At 45.0% G+C, this 21,526-nt stretch overlaps 1 protein-coding gene across 1 annotated transcript in view; it reads right to left on the bottom strand.

The window, feature by feature from the left end:
• Positions 1–1,020, bottom strand: part of grin2ba (glutamate receptor, ionotropic, N-methyl D-aspartate 2B-a) — a gene marked incomplete at its 3' end in the record, with an annotated part of 120,608 nt that extends 119,588 nt beyond the window's left edge. The window contains exon 1 of the mRNA XM_080446547.1: positions 688–1,020. Coding sequence (XP_080302673.1) covers positions 688–1,005 — 318 coding nt within the window. The 5' untranslated portion in view covers positions 1,006–1,020. The remainder of the gene's footprint in view (positions 1–687) is intronic.
• Positions 1,021–21,526: the final 20,506 nt, after the last annotated feature.

The raw sequence follows: 21,526 nt of genomic DNA on the forward strand, positions 1-21,526 counted from the left end.
AATATGTTACATACTACCTTTATACCCTCTTAAGAGTAGTACAAACTGGCATGAATAGATCCTGTTCTTATTGTCTTTGAATAAATGTAGTAATTTGATTCCCACACTTTATACAACATGCTGGACATAGCACTACTGCTCCAATACTCCACCACTAAGAGGAAGTGATATAAAAACAGTCAGCAAGAGGTGATGGGTTACAATGAGACAACTGAATGTTATGTACAACATTTGGGTAAGATTAGGCAGCCGGCTGGTTCCTGCAATACTAGTGAAGGAAACCGAGAAAGTAGCAGCAAGCAGCATGAGGGACTTCTTTGATTGCTGTCACAGTAATATAAATTTGCCACCACTAGGCATGCCCTAATTATACTTATACTGTGTGACAGAGTAACGTCATACAGCGTCTCTCTTTCTCACTCTCGCTCTAGGACAAATGGTAAAATATAGTCAAGCATAGTGCTTTGATGTGGTGTCAGATGGACTACACGAAATAGGAAGTGCCACTTAAATACATTATGTCGGATGATCAAGTCAAGAAATGTGGATATATAAATGTGGATAGATAGATAGATAGATATACTGACTGACTTGTAAAGACGCACCTTTTTCCCTATACACATCTACTGTCTAAAAATAGTCACAATTGCCATTTTTCCTCCACAAACGGTGGGTGTGTCATCCTACCTTGGCGGCCATGATCATGGACGACCCCCCGCGGACACCCAGGATGGGGATATGCGTCTGTGCCGAGATGAAATCCAGGATCTGGGCGATGGCCTCCTGCTCCGTGTCGTCGCCAAACACGACGCCTTGCAGCCAGTGGTCCGTCATCAGGTCACAGATGCTCTTGATGATGCTCTTCGGGTCCGTCTCGTTCATGGTCAGCAACTCCACGTTGGGCGCCATGTGCAGAAAGTCCATGTCCTTCTCGCGCGCGCCAGCCAGAGCCATCTCGCTAGAGTTGCCCACCAGGACCACGGCGATGCTGAGGCCCCGCAGCATGTTGGGCAGCAGGGCCAGGTGGTGGGGTGGGGGCTGGGCGATGGGGATGTAGTGACCGATGCCGCCGCCGCCGCCCCCTCCCCCTCCTCCACCTCCCCCGCCCTTGTCTCTCCGTGAATGGCAGGCGGGGGGCAGGTGGATCAGGAAGAGCAGCAGGAGAAGGTGGGAGAGGCTGACAGAGGAGACGCGGGTTGGCCGGCGGATAGACGGAGGCGGAGGCGGGTGGTGATCCAGGGGCTGCACCTCTCTCTCCTGCGGGGCTGAGGAGTTGGAGAAGGCCCTGGGGTGGCTGTGAGGATGGGAGGGGCTGCAGCAGCTGCAGCGAGGCATGGTGGAGGTGAGGGAGAGCAGTACCTGGATGGAAAGAGAGAGAGAGACAGGAACTGAAACTTACTCTGCACTGGACATTGGTGTTACAGATGACTATTTAGCAACTTTGCGGAGAATTCACAAAGAATACATTGCGGCCACTGATAGCACATTGAATTTAACTTGCACCCACTATCTGCCCAGTCTTAACTCTCTCAGTGCCACACCCCGACATATCCCGAGTTTTTCCCGAGTACCCTCAGTGCCAGCACGAGAAATCCCGAGTTTTTACTTTTGACTGTGGTCGCGCTATTCTGATTATTTTTCATGATCACTTTCGCTTCCTGACTTCTTCAGACTCACCCGGAGCCGGATGTAAAAAAAAAAATGTCACTTCCGGGTCACGTTGTTTTTCTCCGGTGATTTTCGGCCAGAATAGGGAAAGTCACGGTTTTTCACACGGTATAAAAAACGAACGGAGAGGTCCACGTCTACTCTCTTTTGTCTGGGTGACGATCAGTCATCGTAGTCGTGTATCGCATCGTAATTTAGCGCGATCAACGATTGTCAAAAATGTCAACATCCGGTTAGGACCGGATATGACGTCAGCCTGTTTGGGAGGGGGCGAGTGAGCCAGCGAGATCATCAATGTGTCGATTTGTTGCTCTCTACTGGTAGAACTGTATTATGGGTTTAAAACCCCAATCAGATCATTTATTTGAATGAAAAATTACAAAATTTAAAAATTTAAAAAAACGCAAATTTCTGGCACTGGGGGAGTACTTTATGAAAATACTCTTGGCAGTGAAAGAGTTAAGGTCCAATGCACACACAAAGGTATTGAGCTAATGACATGCCGGCGCAAAGAACGCCCATAAAGTTTTGCTGCTGAGTGCAGTTCGCCCTCGTGTCATTACAATTATCCAGATGGTAAATTATAAATGGTGGCTTTGCGCTGCACTATTTATTCATGTGCTCATGCATCTTTGACCATCACAGAGGACTTTATGGAGGTGGTGCCACTGAGGAGTTTGTGGAGGTGGTGACAATGTGTTACGCACTATAGGCCTAGAAATGGACAATAACAGTGTAGTAAGTGGAAATTGGACTATTCATGAACTAAATTTACATTGCTGTTACAGACAGTGCTTGAATTGGGCCAGTGCTCAACGGTACAGAGTACTAGTTCTGCTTAATTTTTTGCCCACCTGAGCACCCATATCTGCTATATAAGGGGCAGTGTCCACCAAGACGTTTTTTTCCTGAGTGCAGCATACGTTTTTAATTGTTTACAATGGAGGCGCCAGTGTGATGAGGCACTGAGCGTTTATTTTGCGCTCACGCATTCACTTTTTTATCTGCTTGCTGAGAGCTGAAATATTTTCAACACTACACGTTTTTAGGCATGATGAGCATCCGGGAAAAAACGCCTTGGTGTAGTTCATGTTGCGCATCTGTGCATCTGTCGTGCATGCACAGATATACCATATTATGGACATATGGGTTAAGCAGCAGCAAAAGCCGCGCAATCCTTTTCTGAATTTGCCCCTCAGAGTACATTGATTAACAGAGTAAAGCAACACACAAAGAATAGAATAGACTTTATTGCACAAGTGCATAGGAAATTTTGGAGCTCAAATACACAATTTATATGTGTTATGTTTACTGTTATTTTTTTATCCATTCTTCTGCACATTGTATTTAGAAGCTTTGGCGATACAGCTCAATTAACATTCATGTTGATGAAGCTCATTGAATTGAACTGAGATAGATGGGGGAGAGATATAGAAGGAGAGAACGGAGGGAAGGAAAGACATAAACAAGGGAGGAGGGAAAGGACAAAGCAAGTGAGAGAAGGGAGAGAAGAGGGGGAAGGTGGAGAGCTATGTAGAGTCGATAAAGCAGGAGGAAAATGAGGTACAGAGAATAAAAGAAAGACTGAGAAGGAGGGATGTGGGGGAGTAGAGAGAGAGAGAGAGAGAGAGAGAGAGAGAGAGAGAGAGAGAGAGAGAGAGAGAGAGAGAGAGATATTAACATAGCCCTATGCAACATTGATTGACCTAAGTGAATTGCTAGGAGGCTACATGTATAACATGAATGAGTGCATATCAGTGTCAGCCTATAGAGATGGGGAAATGAAGAAGGAGAGAGAGAGAGAGAGAGAGAGAGAGAGAGAGAGAGAGAGAGGCTTTAAGCGCACAAAGAGAGATGGGAAACGAGGTTGCAGTTGACACACATGAATAGTGCATAAAAAGCCACACATGGATACGGGGCATGATGGCAACACACATACTGTACTATAAACTCATAGATCAATAATTCATGTGGAATGTTCAGAAGCAGCATAATGGTCTTTATTATGGAGGATATAAACTCTCCCACTGGATGGGTGGCTGGGCTACTGAGAGAGAGAGAGAGAGAGAGAGAGAGAGAGAGAGAGAGAGAGAGAGAGAGAGAGAGAGAGAGAGAGAGAGAGAGAGAGAGAAAAGGAGCCATTGAAGATGCGAGTGGAGTACGCATGGGAATGAGGGTAGGAAGGAAGGAAGGAGGGAAAGAAAGAGAAGGAGTAGGTTAGGGAAAAAGGGGAGTGCAACAGATGTAAAGGTAAACACACACACACACACACACACACACACACACACACACACACACACACACACACACACACACACACACACACACACACACACACACACACAGAGAGAGAGAACTGACAGAGTCTGAAATTGATTAGTTGATTGACATCTGACAAGCCCGCCGTGATGCATCTGATACCCATCTCTCCTCCCTTCTCCATACCTCCCTCTCCCTAGTTTAGCCCCTCACACTCGTCTGTCTTCCGCCTCTCCCTCCCTCCATTCCTCGGTCTCTCCCCCTCCTACGCTCCACTTGACAAAATCTCTGTCCCCCTTTCTCCTCTTCTTCCTCTCTGTGTTTATTTATAGAGCTTTTCATTAACCGGGACATACAGAGGCACGGAGGAGCCGATGGGAGACAGACGGACAGATAAAAAACATAGACGGACGGAGGGACGGAAAAACATACTGTATGGAGGGACAGAAAGAGACATAAATAGAGGGACAGAAAGAGACATAGATGGAGGGACAGAAAAACATAGATGGAGGGACAGAAAGAGACATAGATGGAGATAGATGGCGGGACAGAAAGAGACATAGATGAAGGGACAGAAAAACATAAACGGAGGGACAGAAAAACATGACAGAGGGACAGAAAAACATAGACGGAGGGACAAAAAAGCATAGACATATACACATCCATGTCTATCCAGGCTCATATAATGTATGTAATGCAGAATTTGAAGGCATTTAATAAAATGGGTTAAGTGTTTGATTTCGTTTTTTCATTATTAGAATACGAACTTTTGAGTAACGGCCATTAATGTGTTTTGTGAGGTCACAGTGACCTTGACCTTTGACTACCAAATTGTAATCAGTTCATCATTGTCCAAGAGGACGTTTGTTCCAAATTTGGAACTCTAGGAGTTTCTGAGACATTGCATTCATGTGAACAGAGGACATGCAGACGTACTTATGGACGGACGTATAAATGGACATACGTATGGATGGACAACCCGAAAACAACGGGCCTCATTCACCAACCGTTCCCCCCAAGCGTTATAGGCCAAAATAGTACCACCATGATGCCAGTTTACCCCCATTTATACAGAGGTCTTCGATCTTGGCTGGTATTACAGTATCTTTCCAGAAGGAAAAAGTGGAATAAGCTAAGTCTGGAAGAAAAGCTTCTGCAGTTGTCATCTGTATGTTTTACTATGATTTCTCAAATTATTTTAATTCATGACATGTATCATCATGTGTACAGTATCAATGCTTGAAAGCCCTGCAGTTAAGCATGTGGGCATGTTAATGTGTTTGTTTTTAAGCGACCTAATTTTAGCACCTGAACGCACACAAACGTATTGTAATGATTATGCCCAATATACGTATAATAAATAAGTTGTCCCGTACTTATTTCTAGATGTCCATCCGTGCCCATCTGGACAAAGATATCTGTATGTATATGACTTACTTTGTTGTAAAAGTCCTATAGGCCTAAAGTATTGTCCTTCGACTGCCAGCAATGTTTTACTAAAACAACAGTAGTGTCGCGTCCACTTTTGCATCTGCGGTATCTGCGGTATCTGAGTATCTGAACCCTAGCCTGGACTACACTGTAAAATCCTCAGTCCTCTTTAGCTCAGAGCCATTACACTTCCCATCGGCGAGAGAGTCCAGCGTCTCCTGTGCGAGCCAGGGTATTTGGCCTTACAACCTAAATACAGTGTATCATGCAGGACCCTACATTCATGCTCCTTTGGCTTGATCCACGAGTTGCCTTGAACCACCTTCTGCAACCCATTGCTTTTAGACATCTCTGTTCATTTCTAATCGGACACCACTGCAGACAACCAGTCCTGATTTTCATGGTACACTGTAAAATCCTCTGTCTTAATTTAACTCTGAATGTGGACTCTTATCCCAGAAATAGAAATCATATCAACAGTAAATCATTTAGCTGGGGGTCCCTCACTCCCCTGGAAACCCCTCAAGGACACCTCATTTTGTGAAGCAGCGCTTCAACTGCTATGCAGACCGCTGCAGAGACAGATGCACCTGAATCAAATTAATCAATCAGGATGTGCTCCCAGGAGTACCCCAGGCCCTACTTGCCCCCCTCCTGTTTTCCACTCTACAACAAATATCTTCATAGAAAATAGCTGCAACACGCTGTGAGCTTGTAGATCGGCTATTTAACACAGCAGCAGATGGGTGGGCCGTGTGCATTTTAATGATCAATCAATCCATTGTGTTTCACCTGGGATCAATGGAACTAACGTATACTTTAAGATATTATTTATTGGTATCAGTTTTTAATTAATGTTATATTATCATTAAAATCTTGTTTTGCCAATAATTTGGAAGCCCACATGCAATACCCTCAAGGCCCATCAGTGGGCCCCGGCCCACATGTTGAGAACCACTGGTATAGAGCCCTTGGGAATCCATTCAGCTAAGTATAGGATGTGCTTAGTTAAGAGGTTAATGTAAGATGCCTAATTCATTCAATTAAAAATTGAAAAATGCATTTGCTGTTCAGTTCCTGCATAAGTGCCTCCCCAGAACAATTGATTTTGTTTTTGTTTTCTATGTCTATAGTCCGGTGTTCCACCCTTTTTAGACGTTAGTTTAGGCATTCTTCACTTTATTCTCTCTACTTTATTTCTGTGTGTGATTTCTGGGTGCAGCTTTGCACACGTCCCTGCAGTCATGCCCTTATATGGGGCTTGGTGGTGCGGCTACCTATGCTAATTAAGATGCTAATTGGGATTGCTGGGGCGTGTACCTATGCTAATTCGGATCAACACACCCTTTCAAGTTACGAGGATATCTTATCATTATAAGAATACAGTTACGAACAATTCTGTGGATTAAGAACATGTCATAAATCTGACTAGACTTTAAGAAGAAACTTACGAATAATATTAGTGAATTAGGCCCAATGCCTCTGGTCACGGCTGTCGCTGGCGGAGGCATAAAAACACAGACAGAGGGACAGAAAGAGACATGGAGGAGACAACAGAAGTGGGACAGACATGGCGAACGGCAGAAGTGAAGACAGATACATACACAGAGAGAAAGACAGTAAGACTGCAATAGAGGGCAAGCAGAAAAGAACATTTCTGCTAGGCGGCGCGTTGTGTGTTTGCATCCTAGTGTGTGGGAGGGCGAGCGTTCGCTGCTGTTCAGCCGCACATACAGGGTGTGTGTAGTTATGGATGGGAATAGAGGGGTCACAACACTCACCTGTGTGGGCGCACGCAAGAAGCACTATAGTGGGAGGTTTGTGTTTTGGTGTGTGTGGGTCCATTTTTACACAAGTTTACATGCATGCAGGCTGTGCATGTGTAAGGTCAAATAACAGAAACGAAGAAGCAGAACAACAGACAGTGTAGGAAACTGACAGATGATAAGCTAGGGGGAGGACAAGAGAGAGAGATACAAAGACAGAGGAAAACAGCGCAGGGGAGTCCGAGAGAACGAGAGGGAGAGAAAGAGGGGAAAATGGAGCGTGGGATATAGGGAGGCATTGCAGAGATGACAAAATGACTTCTTTAGGGAAACTAATTGCTGGAGGTTCGTCAGCTGTAATTACAGGTCCCTGTGTTAATAGTCAATTGCGCTCTCCTCTCCAGGAAGGGTGGGGAGGGAGGGGGAGCGGGAGGAAAAGACAAGACTTACAGAGGGAGAAAGAAAACAGGAGAATGGGAGGGAGAGACAGAGAGAGAGAGAGAGAGAGAGAGAGAGAGAGAGAGAGAGAGAGAGAGAGAGAGAGAGAGAGAGGAGAAGGAGGAGGAGGGAGACAGCAGTGACAGTATATAGAGGGATACGAGAGGAGAGGAAAGGGGGGAGGAACAGGAAGAAAACGTGAAAGAGAGGGCGCCAGAGAGAGAGAGAGCGAGAGAGAGAGAGAGAGAGAGGGAGAGAGATGCTCTCTTTGAATCTGTACTTCTCTGGGAGCACTCAGTTTCCATGGCAACAATTAAAATAGGCCTCTCAACACACACGCATACACATATACACATAAAGACACTGTCAATGGACATACAGTAGAGATATATACACTCATGCAAACCAGCGCACACGCATGCGCATGCGCACACACACCCACGCACGCACCCCTACACACACACACACACACACACACACAGACACACAGACACACACACACACACACACACACACACACACACACACACACACACACACACACACACACACACACACACACACACACACACACACACACACCTTGTTTTGTGATAAGCATTGACCATTTAACGGCTTACTGATGTAGACAGGCTCACTGGTTCGCTTTGCTATGCAAGCTATGTAGAGAGGACCCACACACACTCTCACACATACAGTAGCAGCCCATAGCCACACAAAGACACACACACACACACTGACGTACGCACACGGCACACACTCTCTGGACACGGATATTAGCCAGGACTACCTACGTAACTCTGGCCGTCATTCAGGGAGATGAGGCCTTTAAAAGGCTCATGGTGATGCAAAGCATGTCCCATAAAGAACATAAAAAGCCTGTATCATAGCCGGGCTACGGCGCTAAATGACCCCATTTCCCCCATCAGCTGGGGCCTGAGGATGTGGATCACCCACCATTTGCTCTATTAGCCACACCAGCGCACACAGCAGCCATATCAGTTACACACGGGTGGCTCGCTGGCCATCACGCTGGTAGCCTATAGTGGCCCCAAGGCCCCCCAGGCAGTAGCCCTGTAGCCTGTATGTTACCTTTATTTCTACAGAGAGGGCTTGCTGAGCTCACAGTGCTTAACCCTGCTTCACATTGACACCACACATTCACACCCAGGAGCCATATCTAGAGTCTTACTGGAAGAGTTTGTGGATTAGATGCCTTGCTCAAGGGTTGCTAAATGGTGAAGTGATGAAGACAATGGTGTTGCTCGCTTTCATGGGGAATATAGCAGGAATCCGAAAATAACTCTTTTGGTGATGTATCCGTTTGTTATTCACACACATGCGCACACACGCACGCACGCACTCACACACGCACACACACACACACCCACACACACACACACACACACACACAGAGCATCTACTGTATATGAACTGCTCCTAACACAAGTCTGACGTGAAGATTGATCACAATATAATGTCTCTCACTTTCACTTGGCGCGGGACAATCACTCGTAGCAGTGATGTGATCTGACAGATCACATCCAGGGAAACGCAGCTCAGACAAAGTGACAGTGCACTCCAAGTCTCTTCAGAAGAACATCCAACAGGGAATTCAGGACACTGGGGTAATAAAGCAGTAGCCTAAATCCCTCTTTTTGAACAATCTACACCCCTACATTTCATCCGTATGGTACTTCACCCCGTCAAGCCTAGGCTTCTCGACGCGGGCCCAAACCTCTCAATGCAGACTCAAAAATACATTGGTCAATTAAAAAGGAACTCCCGCTACCAAACAAATACAGGTACTAAATGGGCCCAAATGGACGATAAAACGGGCTAATAGTCACTAATGGACGTCAGAGCTAACATGGCTCATATGCTGCAGTGGAGACTCAACAGAGCAGGTTATATGAGGCATGACGCAAATATTACAGCCCTGTAATTGCCCCCCCCCCCCCCCCAGCCCCCGGGCCCCCCTCTCTCTCAGTGATAAATCATACAATTATAACTGGCAAGGGGTCCAGGGCATTGTTTTGCATGTGTGCAAAAACAAGGCTGATTATTAGATGAGGGGGGAGCTGCACAGAATCTTTGAACCTGCACAGACAGACAGACAGACAGACAGACAGACAGACAGACAGACAGACAGACAGACAGACAGACAGACAGACAGACAGACACAATTAGCTGTCCAGTCAATCACAAAAACTTGGCTTGCACTCATTTGAATTATATGAATCAACAACTTTCCATTCCAATGACTACAGACTCTGCTCTCAGTGTAATAAATCCACAGAGGACAAAGTGCATTATTGTAGGAAACGGTTTAGGAGTGTGTGTGTGCATGTGATGAATTTGGTCTGTAAAGTTGTAAACTATATGTGCCCTGGCTCGCTTTCCCAAAAGCAATTCAGTGGGTTTTTTTTTGGTTCAAATACAAGCCAGCATCTGTTCTAGTAACAAGGATGCTTTTGAGAAGCCAGGGCCCTAAACTCTGGACAGCTGACCAGTCCACGGAGCACACACAGAAATTGTATACAAATGTATTTTTCTCAGGATTTTACAGTGCAGACCCATTACACTACTGATCAGAGGAGAAACGCTGTGGACTTTAACACTGCCAAACCTACATTATGTGAAAAAAGGACTACTAAATGCCCCTCTAATGTGTGGACTTATCATAAACGGCTATCATAAATATTCACAGACTCTGTGCTTCCTGTTGTGGAGGCGGAAGGTGCTTTTGTGTGGTCTTTGTGTGTATGTGCTGTGCATATGCCCTGGTGTATGTGTGTGGGTGTGTTGTTTCCTGAGTGTACGTACATGACTCTGTGCGTGCGTGCGTGCGTGCGTGCATGTGAGTGTGAGTGTGCACACACGTTTGGACCTGTGTCTGTACGTGATGTTCTGAAGCAGCCACTCATAGCCCCCTCAGCTGCAAATTCAGCTCCACGGCCACAGACATAATGGTGTCTATTTCATCAGAGCTCAAGTTCTCTCTCTCTCTCTCTCTCTCTCTCTCTCTCTCTCTCTCTCTCTCTCTCTCTCTCTCTCTCTCTCTCTCTCTCTCTCTCTCTCTCTCTCTCTCTCTCTCTCTCTCTCTCTCTCTCTCTCTCTCTCTCTCTCTCTCTCTCTCTCTCTCTCTCTGTTAATTGCGATGTTCGTGTTTGGTCAGTTTCCGGCTGTTAAAACTACACTTCCCAAGCTACACTTCTCTTTTTCTCTCTCTTGCCTCTTGCTTATCTTTCTCTGCCCCCCCCCCCCTTCTCTCTCTCACCCTATCTCGCCTTTGCTCATTATATGGTAAGTGTTGGCCTTGTCAGTGCCGCTATTTGCATGAAAACTCGAGGACAAAGGCAACTGGCAATCTTTCACATTTATTGCCTGGTTTGATATTTCGGGGGACAGCAGAGGACGGGAGGAAGAAGACAATCTCCCTCCATCTCTCCGAATGACTTCAAACAGTTCATGGCGCCCGTCGTGCATTATCTTTGCTGGTAGCTCAGGCGTGCTGTGGTAGCTTCATTTGTCCTTTTAATTGAAATGAGAACGGCGAGTCGAGAGAGACAGGCTAGTGAACCGGCAGCAGCCGCAGGATGAACGACGTGAGAGTCGAAGAATCCGAGCCTCGAGTCGGAAGCTTAGTGGTTAAAAACAGACGACGGGCATAATGTCTTTTTCACAGCCAGCTTGTGATTCCATTATCAATAAGAAACATACAGATAAGGGTTGGGACAAACTTTCCACACTTGTCTGTGTGTGTGTGTGTGTGTGTGTGTGTGTGTGTGTGTGTGTGTGTGTGTGTGTGTGTGTGTGTGTGTGTGTGTGTGTGTGTGTGTGTGTGTGTGTGTGTGTGTGTGTGTGTGTGTGTTGGTCCACTGGAGTTCTATGCGTTCTCTGCTGTTTATTTTGCCTATCAAGTATCCCACAGCCACTTAAAACACTTCAGGTTGACAAATGTGTTTTGACATCAGGCAGGGAGATAAGAAGCAACGGGTACCTGGGATGTTTCTGAGGGACACACTTCTATTCCCACCTACTCCACCTCACACAGGACACACTTAAGCTTAATCACTTTACCACTTAAAATTTCACAATTGTTTCCACATTTTTGAAATTCTTTAAAAAAAGGGGGGGGAAATGTTTCACCTATTATGACATGCCAAAAATATTAACATAATATTAATATATATAATAATTTATACTCCATCGCACAACGGTGTTGCTTTCCAAAAAGAACAGATTAAGCTAAGAACGCGTAGCATCGCGGCGACCCCTCCACAACCCATCTCTCTCGCTCATCATCCTTTTTTTCCCTCGCCCTTCTCTTACATCATCTCTTCATCATCGCATGCCTGATTCATACCTGATTGCAGATCTACAAGACGCGTTGTGAGCTTGTAGATCTGCTATTGTCAGGCATAATGATAAATGACCATGTCAGTCAGTGGCAGACAAGTGCAAACAACATTGACTGACCCCACACACACACACACACACACACACACCACCCCGCACCAGTGCTGCCTGTAATCACTTTAAATGTGTTTTATTGTCAGCTTTTCACAGATTAGAGGCACAATAATCTGTCCTCCTCCATCCATCTCATTCCAAGCTGTTATTTTTGGCACTAGGATCCTGCCTTTTGGATTAGGTGTGCAGTGTTTCTGTGTGTGTGTGCGTGTGTGTGCGTGTGTGTGCGTGCATGCGTATGTGTGTGAACAATGTGAAAAACAATAACATTGCAGCGCTGTATTTGCTATCCCCCATTGTGAATAAAGTGAATGGAACCTGAATCGGGAGCCGCGCTGCAGCAGTTTCTTAAAATAAGAAGACAGTGGAATATGGTTCAGCCGCAGGCTCTAAATCGGACGCTTCAATCTGACGCTACGGTTGGACACATCAAACCCAAACCCTGAAATATGCTTAGGCAAGAACACGGCCTAATCCACTGCTGTACTGAGGCAATGTACTGCCAATAGAAAAAAACACAATACCAAATGTCGCACAAACACAGGACAAATAAGTGAGGAAAACCTGCCACATTCCTAAAATACAATTAATAATAAAATAATAAAATGTGATTGCATAAATTCAGATTGTTGAAGATGCCCAGTAGAATCCTTCTACTAATAATTCTCACACTTTCAATGTTTTAAAAAAATGTTAAAAAATAGCAGATGTACAAGCTCACAGCGCGTCGCTTCGTGCCGTGCTGCGAGCTTGTACATCTGCTATTTTTTGAATAGCCAACGTATAAAATCTAAAATGACACAGATGCTTTCCCAGTTTTAATGGGTTAAAGGTAGAATGACTACTAGTGGCCTAGTGAGCTTGTAGATCAGTTATTTTAGCTATTCGTCGTACAACGAAGTATACTGTAGGGCTTAAGTGGTCAAGACAAGAGTACAGGGACAATATAATATAAGCCACACGTAACCTTCACCAAGCACCTCCCAATGCCATTCCTATTACCTTAGCTAACACCAGGCGCAGAAACCTATCTTCTCAATCTCCCCCTAGGCTGAATATTGACTGATGACTTTCATTTTCAGCTATCAGTTCTGTTTCTAATTTTACACATTTCAATTAATTCCAGGTATTCTGGCACACGACAAGCCATGATTAGAAAGAGCAGGAAGACATATTTAATTATGTGAGACTGTGGTACAGAGGTTTGAGCATTTGTTTCAACAGTGTGTTGAGACAACCTGCCGTCCCTTTTTTGGGCATGTGATTATTAGTAAAGATTTTTACAAGATTTTCAGAACAATTGTACAAGTGCTTTGGGCTTGTAGATCACTATATATATACTATATACAGCATATGCAAATATGAATTTAGTACATATGTAGAGAGAGAGAGGAAGAGAGTCAGAGAGAGCTTTTGCATATCTCCTTTTTCAAGCAGTTGTTTTTCACATGATCATCACAATTTTCCTGCAGACGTAAAGGTTGTCTCAGCTGTCTCTCCACAAGTCTTCCCGGGCTCAGTGCAAGCTCTCTTTCTTTCTCTCTCTCTCTCTGGGTGATGATGAGACTCCCCATTACATGGGGTTCATGACATCTAGGAGCGCCGGATTTAAACACACCCAATGCTCAGCTAGAGAATGAAACATGCCACGCAGAGCTGGTCCTCAACGTAACAGACAGACAGAGAGGGCCGATGGACCATGGACGGGCGTAGTTTGGCAGATGGACAGGCAGAGTCAGTGGACTCAGTCAGAGAGAGAGACACGCAAGCAATAGATCCACAGGGGAGACAGACAATCTCACCCTTACACAGCCTCCTTGCCTCATGCAAAGAACCTGGCAAGGTGGCTTTGGTTCTGGGTCAAAACGAAGGAAAAAAAAGAAAAGTAAAGAAAAAGAAAAAGAAATAGCGTCTGTGTAAATGTTTTCTACTATATGTAAAATAAATAATAATAGCTCTATGTTTGACGTTGCCACTAAGCTCATGTTTAGTAGCTTGTCATCAGCAAAAACGTTTGTTAGAGGCTTTAAAGAAGAAGAAGAAACACAAGGGACTTCATGTTAATTCAACGTTAATTTTAGCTCAAATATCATCCGCTGAAGTAGGTCCACACTCAGACATGTCTAATGAATTCCCCTTGGGCGTGATACAACATCTGACACACATGGCATAACAGAACCACTGCACTACAGCAAGATGGACTGAGGAACAGCATTACAGTAACGGACACACAGGAATGTGTGTCCGTTACTGTAATGCACAAAATATCTGCGTGCGTACGTGCGTGTCCATACTGTATGTACTGTATGTCCCCTGCACGCCAACTTGGCTTCACACTTGGCGCGTGTCCCCCGCATATCTGGAGAATTTAAATGGTGCTCAGTCGTCACAGTGGTATAAACATGCTCAGCATAACCACGTACGGCTAAAGCGATCCAATGGGAGAACTTAATGATTTAGGTATTCAATGATTCAATGATGGTTTCACAAACATGTCACGTCCAAGGATGCCACATCCACTGGTTGTTTATATCCCACCACCGTACTGCATCTAAGCTAAGGCAACTGCTTCTGAAATAAAGCTGTACAAAAATGATCCTAAACACACACACGCGTGCACACTTGCACGCACACACACACACGCACACGCACATGCACACGCGCACACGCAAACTTTTCAAATAGTTCACTGGTACACCAAGGAGCAGAACATTCACCCATACATATGCATGGATGCAACTGCAAGCCAACGGTGGCACTGTGACTACTGGGAACGTTCCTGTAAAAGAAAGGTGATGTGACTTCAGCGCGGGTTGCGAGCCCACTGGAGCCTCTCGCCGCCCGTCGCCATGGCTACCCGGAGGACTCCATTTGCAGCGGCACAGTAAGTGGAGTGTGTCGCTCCAGCACCTTCAATTAGCGACCCATTATCATTCATGAGTTTGTTTGTGCAAAGCTGTGAGATTGAATTCTCCCTTTCGTCCTCCCCATCAGCACACTCGTCTGCTGATATGAAGTATGCTGAACGGAGATGGAGGGACGTGAGCGGCTCACGCTGCCGCGTTGATCCCCGTCCTGGCTGAGGGCCAGGCTCATCCCTGCATCTCCCTGGGATCTATGTCGGCTGTACTCGAAAAAACAAGGCAAGGGTCATAAATTAGCAATAAGGCCCCTTGGAGGAGACATGCTGTTAAAAGTCTCAACCGCATGGTGGGACTCCTGAGACACACTGTTTTGCATTTGAATGTGTTCAAAAGATTTTGGGTTTTAGTTATTTCATTTGACGGGCTAGCTCTGCCTGCCCTTGCCCTCTTGCTCTGTTTTTGTGCCATTCACAAAAATAATGTACAGTGTGTGTGTGAGTGTGGTAGTGTGTGTGTGTGTGTGTGTGTGTGTGTGTGTGTGTGTGTGTGTGTGTGTGTGTGTGTGTGTGTGTGTGTGTGTGTGTGTGTGTGTGTGTGTGTGTGTGTGTGTGTGTGTGTGTGTGTGTGTGCGTGTGTGTGTGTGTACTGTATGATGTACATTATTGCAAATGTATCTTTTGAAAAATAAGCAGTGAACAAAAGAGCTTCTCACACATCATAATAACGACTGCTGTATCTGTACTCCAACGTGCTTTGACAGCATCCACCAGCCCAACAAACACAACACTGTACTTCAGCTGGTGTGACATAACTAAAGGAGCACTGAGGGGTAAACACACCCCACTGGCCTCGTATACTTTAAAATCCTCAGTGTTCATGTTTCCTTCTGTAACTCACGCATTTGTGACCAAATAGACACGTAACACTCAGGATTTTACTGTGTAGCTGCAGTGTTGTGTGTGTGTCCTGCTGGAGCTTTCAAGTGATATAATGGTGTTGACCCCAACAGTGCCCCACTCACACTCCATATAGAGTTATTCTACTTATGCAAGCATTAAGCTCCTCGGCTATTTCACAACTCTGCCAGCCTCTGACTGTGCTTTCACAGGCTATACAGTAAGGCCCAATGTCTGATGGAGAATTGAGCAGAAAGATAAGAAAAGGGGAACAGAGAGGGAGAGAGAGAAGTCAGTTTTATACACCCGCAATAATGGCGTGAAGAAGAGCCAATCATTAATGCCGGCATGGCTTTTTCTTTTACACAGAACCGAACAAAGCTGCCTCGGTGTGTGTGCTTCTACATAGCTTGCCGGTGTCGCAAAATCAGAGATGTGCACAACAGTGGCAGCGTCTAGGGTTGTTTGACAGATTTTATACATTTACAACTATACCCACACAAAACGGACTGACGATGTACTGTAGCAGACCGCAGTCACAGCTCCGGTACTGAAGCATTTTCCTTCACCAAGCGACATTTAAAAGCCTGTTCTTCCAAATAAGTAGAGCATGCTAAAGTTGTCCAACCCACTCAGTTGTTATCAAAAAGATCATTATAAAATTACAAATCGTAATGTAATTTCACTCTCCCTTTCTCTCTCTCGTTCTCTCACACTCTCTCTCTCTCTCTTACACACACACACAAACTGTCAGTAGAATTGATACATTTACAACGACAGCAACATTCATTTCACAAAATACCAAATCAAAATATGAATGTATTGTTTAATTGGACTGGGCCAATTCATTTAGGGTAATTCATTTAGATCTGTTGTTGGTGCCACTGTAAGGTCAGGACTGACTTGTGTCGGGCCATTTTACACACATTATACAAAAGCATAATCGGTTCAGATCCAGTTGTCATGCAAATATAACAAGATAATAATCAGAAGACAACTGTATTTTTTTATGTGCAACTCGAACTCGCACTCTATTTAGCCACAGACAGAGACACATGGACACGCGCAAAAACACACACACACACACACACACACACACACACACACACACACGCACACGCACACGCACACGCACACGCACACGCACACACACACACACACACAAAGACAGACCTATGCATCAGTAGTTGTGTGTATGACAGAGAGTGAGGGACAGATGATGTGTGAAGATACAACGGCAGAAATACATTGGAGGAGAAATAGTGAAGAACAGCAGAGAGCCGCTCAAGGCAGAAATGTGTGCGGATGTGTTACCTGATATATACTTGGTTGTGCATCGTGTTGTGCACCCAAAAATAGCAGATCTACAAGTTCACAAACGCATTGTTAACTTTTAGATCTGCTATTTTCGGTATTCAAGTATGAATCAGGCGATTGACACCCCTGTGCCATCATGCCGGCTGTGCCTTTTATACAGATGTTGTTTCGGCAGCTCAAAGGTGGCATGAAAGTGGCCCCCAAATCCTTCCCCATACCTTATACACATAACATAAGCCGGCCTGAGGGTGCAACATTGAACAGTCTGATTTATACTTAGATGTGCGGCAGCGTAGCACATCGAAAACAGCAGATCGGCTATTTTCGGTGCGTGGCACAGTGCACAATCCAATATAAATCTGGCATAAGAGTGGCTTGAGAGAAAATAGAGAGAGAAATATATAGACCTACATTTCAAGTGAAAGAGGGAGAAAAGGAAAAAATGAGCAGAGGGAGATAGACAGACAGTCAGAGTGGGAGTGAGAGGGAACAAAAACAGAGGCCACAGAGACCGAGAAAAACAGAGAGACAGCAGACTAAAACGGAAGAGGAGAACATGAGAGAGAGAGAGTATGTGAGAGAGACAGCGTGTGAGAGAGAGACAGAGACAGAGAGAGAGAGAGAGAGAGAGTGCGTGAGAGAGAGAGATAGAGAAAGACAGAGGGAGACGAAGTGAAGGCCCTGTATGTTTTATTCAGTGGTGGCAGAGTACAATTCATAATCAGGGTCGACTGATTCACAGTTTTAATTAAAAACTAGCCTTATAGTGCCGGTGGTAAGATCTTGATTTATGAAGACCCCACCATAGGCTCCCATCCACCAGGGAGAGACTGAAGGCTAATTTATACTTCATAGTACAAAAGTGTCACTTGCCATAAACAACTTCCATCTTCAACCAACAATACGTTTTTTTTTTTTTTTTTCCTGCATTGAGTATTGATTGATTGATTGAATACTTTATTACCAAGTTGCAAACAGTACAGCAAGTACAATTACGCAAGCAGTGCAAAAAGGATAACACAAAAGAGCCTTGATGGCTTGTTTACATTGTGGTCCTATGTATTCAGTTGAGTAGTATGTGAGTATAAATTAAACATTCATCAATTAAGCTTTCATCATATTATATGAGTATAAATTAAGCTTCAGTCCACTTAGGAGAAGGGCCTCGTACTCACAACCAACAGCAGAAGAAGAGTATAGCTGGTACTTTGGGCATGTACTCTTCAGTGTGTGTGTGTGTGTGTGTGTGTGTGTGTGTGTGTGTGTGTGTGTGTGTGTGTGTGTGTGTGTGTGTGTGTGTGTGTGTGTGTGTGTGTGTGTGTGTGTGTGTGTGTGTGTGTGTGTGCGTGTGTGTGTGTGTGTGTGTGTGTGCATTCGTGCATGCACGCTCGTGCATTTATGCATGTGTGCACTTGCGCAAACAGTAAGATTTCATGACAGATCCCCCAGGCCTGATATGAGAATATAAAAAAAGTCTAAAACTAAAAAAAAAACTCTAGAGTCATAGCAAGGGCAGAGAAGTCAGAAAGCGTCCAGGGTGAAGAGGCATGGTATGCATACGGGCCACAGGCCTATAACAGGCTTTTGGTAAATGGCCAGCACAGCAATTTTCAACAGGGGCCTGTGATGGAATTTGCTTTCGTCTGACAGTAATGTTAAGTTTATGTCAGCTGGCCCATTTAAATCACCACCATAACGGAATCCCTCGATACGGGGTGATTTTAATTAAAAATGATAGAAGAGGAGGGAGAGAGAGAGAGAGAGAGAGAGAGAGAGAGAGAGAGAGAGAGAGAGAGAGAGAGAGAAAGAGAGAGAGAGAGAGAGAGGGGGGGGGGGGGAGTTAGATCCGAACACTGATGCACAGACAACAGAGAAAATCGTTGCTGTCGGGCAGAAACCTTGTATCTCCATATTTCAACGTTATCTTTTTCCCCCTGTAATTTAATGCCCAACTTCGTCATACTAACTAGAGTAGTATAGTAAAGTAGCAAAAATGGCAGATCTACAAGCTCACAACTTGTCGTCCTGAAAAGTAACAGTTTTGGACATACAAGGTTTCCACCTGACAGCGACGATACACTGTAGGAAGAGACGGAGGGAACAGGGGTAGGATGAAAGAGAAGTAGAGAAAGAAGACTCAGGGGGAGATAAGCACTGTGAAACTACACAGTGAAAAACGAATCTAAACAGCCCCAAAATGGACCGGAGCATAAGGTTGGCATGGGGAACCGGAGGAATCGGAGAAACCGGAGGAAACGGAGCAACCGGGTCCAACATCGAGGAGCCGGAATCGGTTCCATCAAATCTTTTTCCGGAACCACGGTTTTATCACACTGTCAGAGCTGGTATGTGGACATAGTATGTGTATGTACACTTTCAAAGTTACAGACCTGGGTCCATACCGAATGGTTAAAATCCTAAATGGTTCCCAACACTAGGTTCCATCCTTACACTCTCAGAATTAAATTAACACTTCTACTGTGTAAGGAAAACAGGGTACAGTAGATAACTTATTTTTGGCTTCAGTTTCAATGGCTCACTGCAGTGCTCTCAGATTTTCTTCTGCCTTGCTCTGTAAGGGTGTGTGTGTGTGTGTGTGTGTGTGTGTGTGTGTGTGTGTGTGTGTGTGTGTGTGTGTGTGTGTGTGTGTGTGTGTGTGTGTGTGTGTGTGTGTGTGTGTGTGTGTGTGTGTGTGTGTGTGTGTGTGTGCATCTCATACTGCGCTCCTATTCTTTGTCACTCTCACAGTCGTGGCACACTGACAATCACATGCACGCACACACGCACAAGGCCTTGGTCTTAAGTAATGAGCATCAAGACAGCACCTCACAACTTTACGTCTAATTCATACTCCAAAAATAGCCAATCAACAAGCTCACTACATGTTGCTTCGTGATGAGTTGTGAGTTGAGCTTGTAGATCTTCTGTTTTTGGCACATAACACCGTTGTGCGATGAAGTATGTAAATCAGGATTTAACTATTTCACCATGGCCATACTGCCTCTTAAATTACACAACTTAACTATGACACATAATATACAGTACATAATACAAGTAAGACGCGCGAACGCGGGAAGCGAACGCACCTTGAAAATAACAATAAGAAGAATAGAAAGGAATGAGCTATTGTAGAGAAGTGGGTGGTACAGTTAAATTAGTGTTCAGACTGGCGTAGCCACTGAGGTGAGCAGAGAGCTGAGGAGAGGTTTCAGCACCATGGATAGAGCCACTGAGGTGAGCAGAGGTTTCAGCACCATGGATAGAGCCACTGAGGTGAGGAGAGGTTTCAGCACCATGGATAGAGCCACTGAGGTGAGGCAGTGCACATGCACACAGACACACAGACACACAGACACACAGACACACAGACACACAACCCGAGCACGGTTTCATAGTAAGCTCCACTTGCGCGGAGGCGCGCCTTCGCCGCGCCTCCTTCCGCTGCGTTCGCAAAAAAGGAAGTATACACCTGTCCCTGGCATGTACAGCAGATTGCATTCCATAGCATGACGTGGAATGCAAGTCATGCTATGAGCTTTGAGCTTGATCAAAAATACTATTTTGTATTTTTGCTAAAGCCTGTGATGATGTTAGCTTAACTTAGCATATCTATGATAAGCTCTATATACTGTATGCAACCTCTTTAGTTAGAGGACTCATGAACACGGACACAGTCATATCTTAAAATTGGCTAATGGGAGGGTGGGCCGGCAGACGGACCACGGCCACGTCACTCTGACATAACCATAAACAAATGTGATATGTCCATATATAGGCATATATGGATATCCAGTTGTCCAGAACCGCCGATACAACCAATATACCCATATATGGGAATGCCAATATACAGGCCATACTAATGACATCAGGGATCTCCATAAGGACTGACAGATACACAGATCTCCATGTACTGTCTGGCTACGCTCACCCCACTCTGTCTGGCACTGCGTACTCGCTTTACTACTCCCCAAGACACTCAAGGACATGATACATCGACCATAGTCACACACCAGCCATTTTGCTCTTACTTAATACTCGGCGGGTATGAAGTAAGAGCAAAATGTCCGCTGTGTGAATATGGGTCAATGGGGATGTAATTTGAGGTAGTGTCAGCTAGCTTTGCAGCCACTTACAACACAATTGTGATAACAAGCATTGAATGGTCATATGGTCATTTGATAAACACCCTGTCATCACTGGAGACAGACGGGTATAGCTCCTTTTTTTAATAGAATCTGACAGCTTTGATTGCTTCTAACATGTGAGTCATAGTGTAGGTATGCTCAAACTTGCATTCATTCTGATGCTGACATTACGACAAATCACAAAAGACATTTAGACTGGTAGAGTCTTGGGAGCATGCCCTCCATTAGGTAGTGTTAGCATTGCTTTGTTTTCAAGATGGCAACAA

Source organism: Gymnoscopelus braueri (assembly GCF_963280865.1).
Source record: "Gymnoscopelus braueri genome assembly, chromosome: 13".
Lineage (NCBI taxonomy): Eukaryota > Metazoa > Chordata > Actinopteri > Myctophiformes > Myctophidae > Gymnoscopelus > Gymnoscopelus braueri.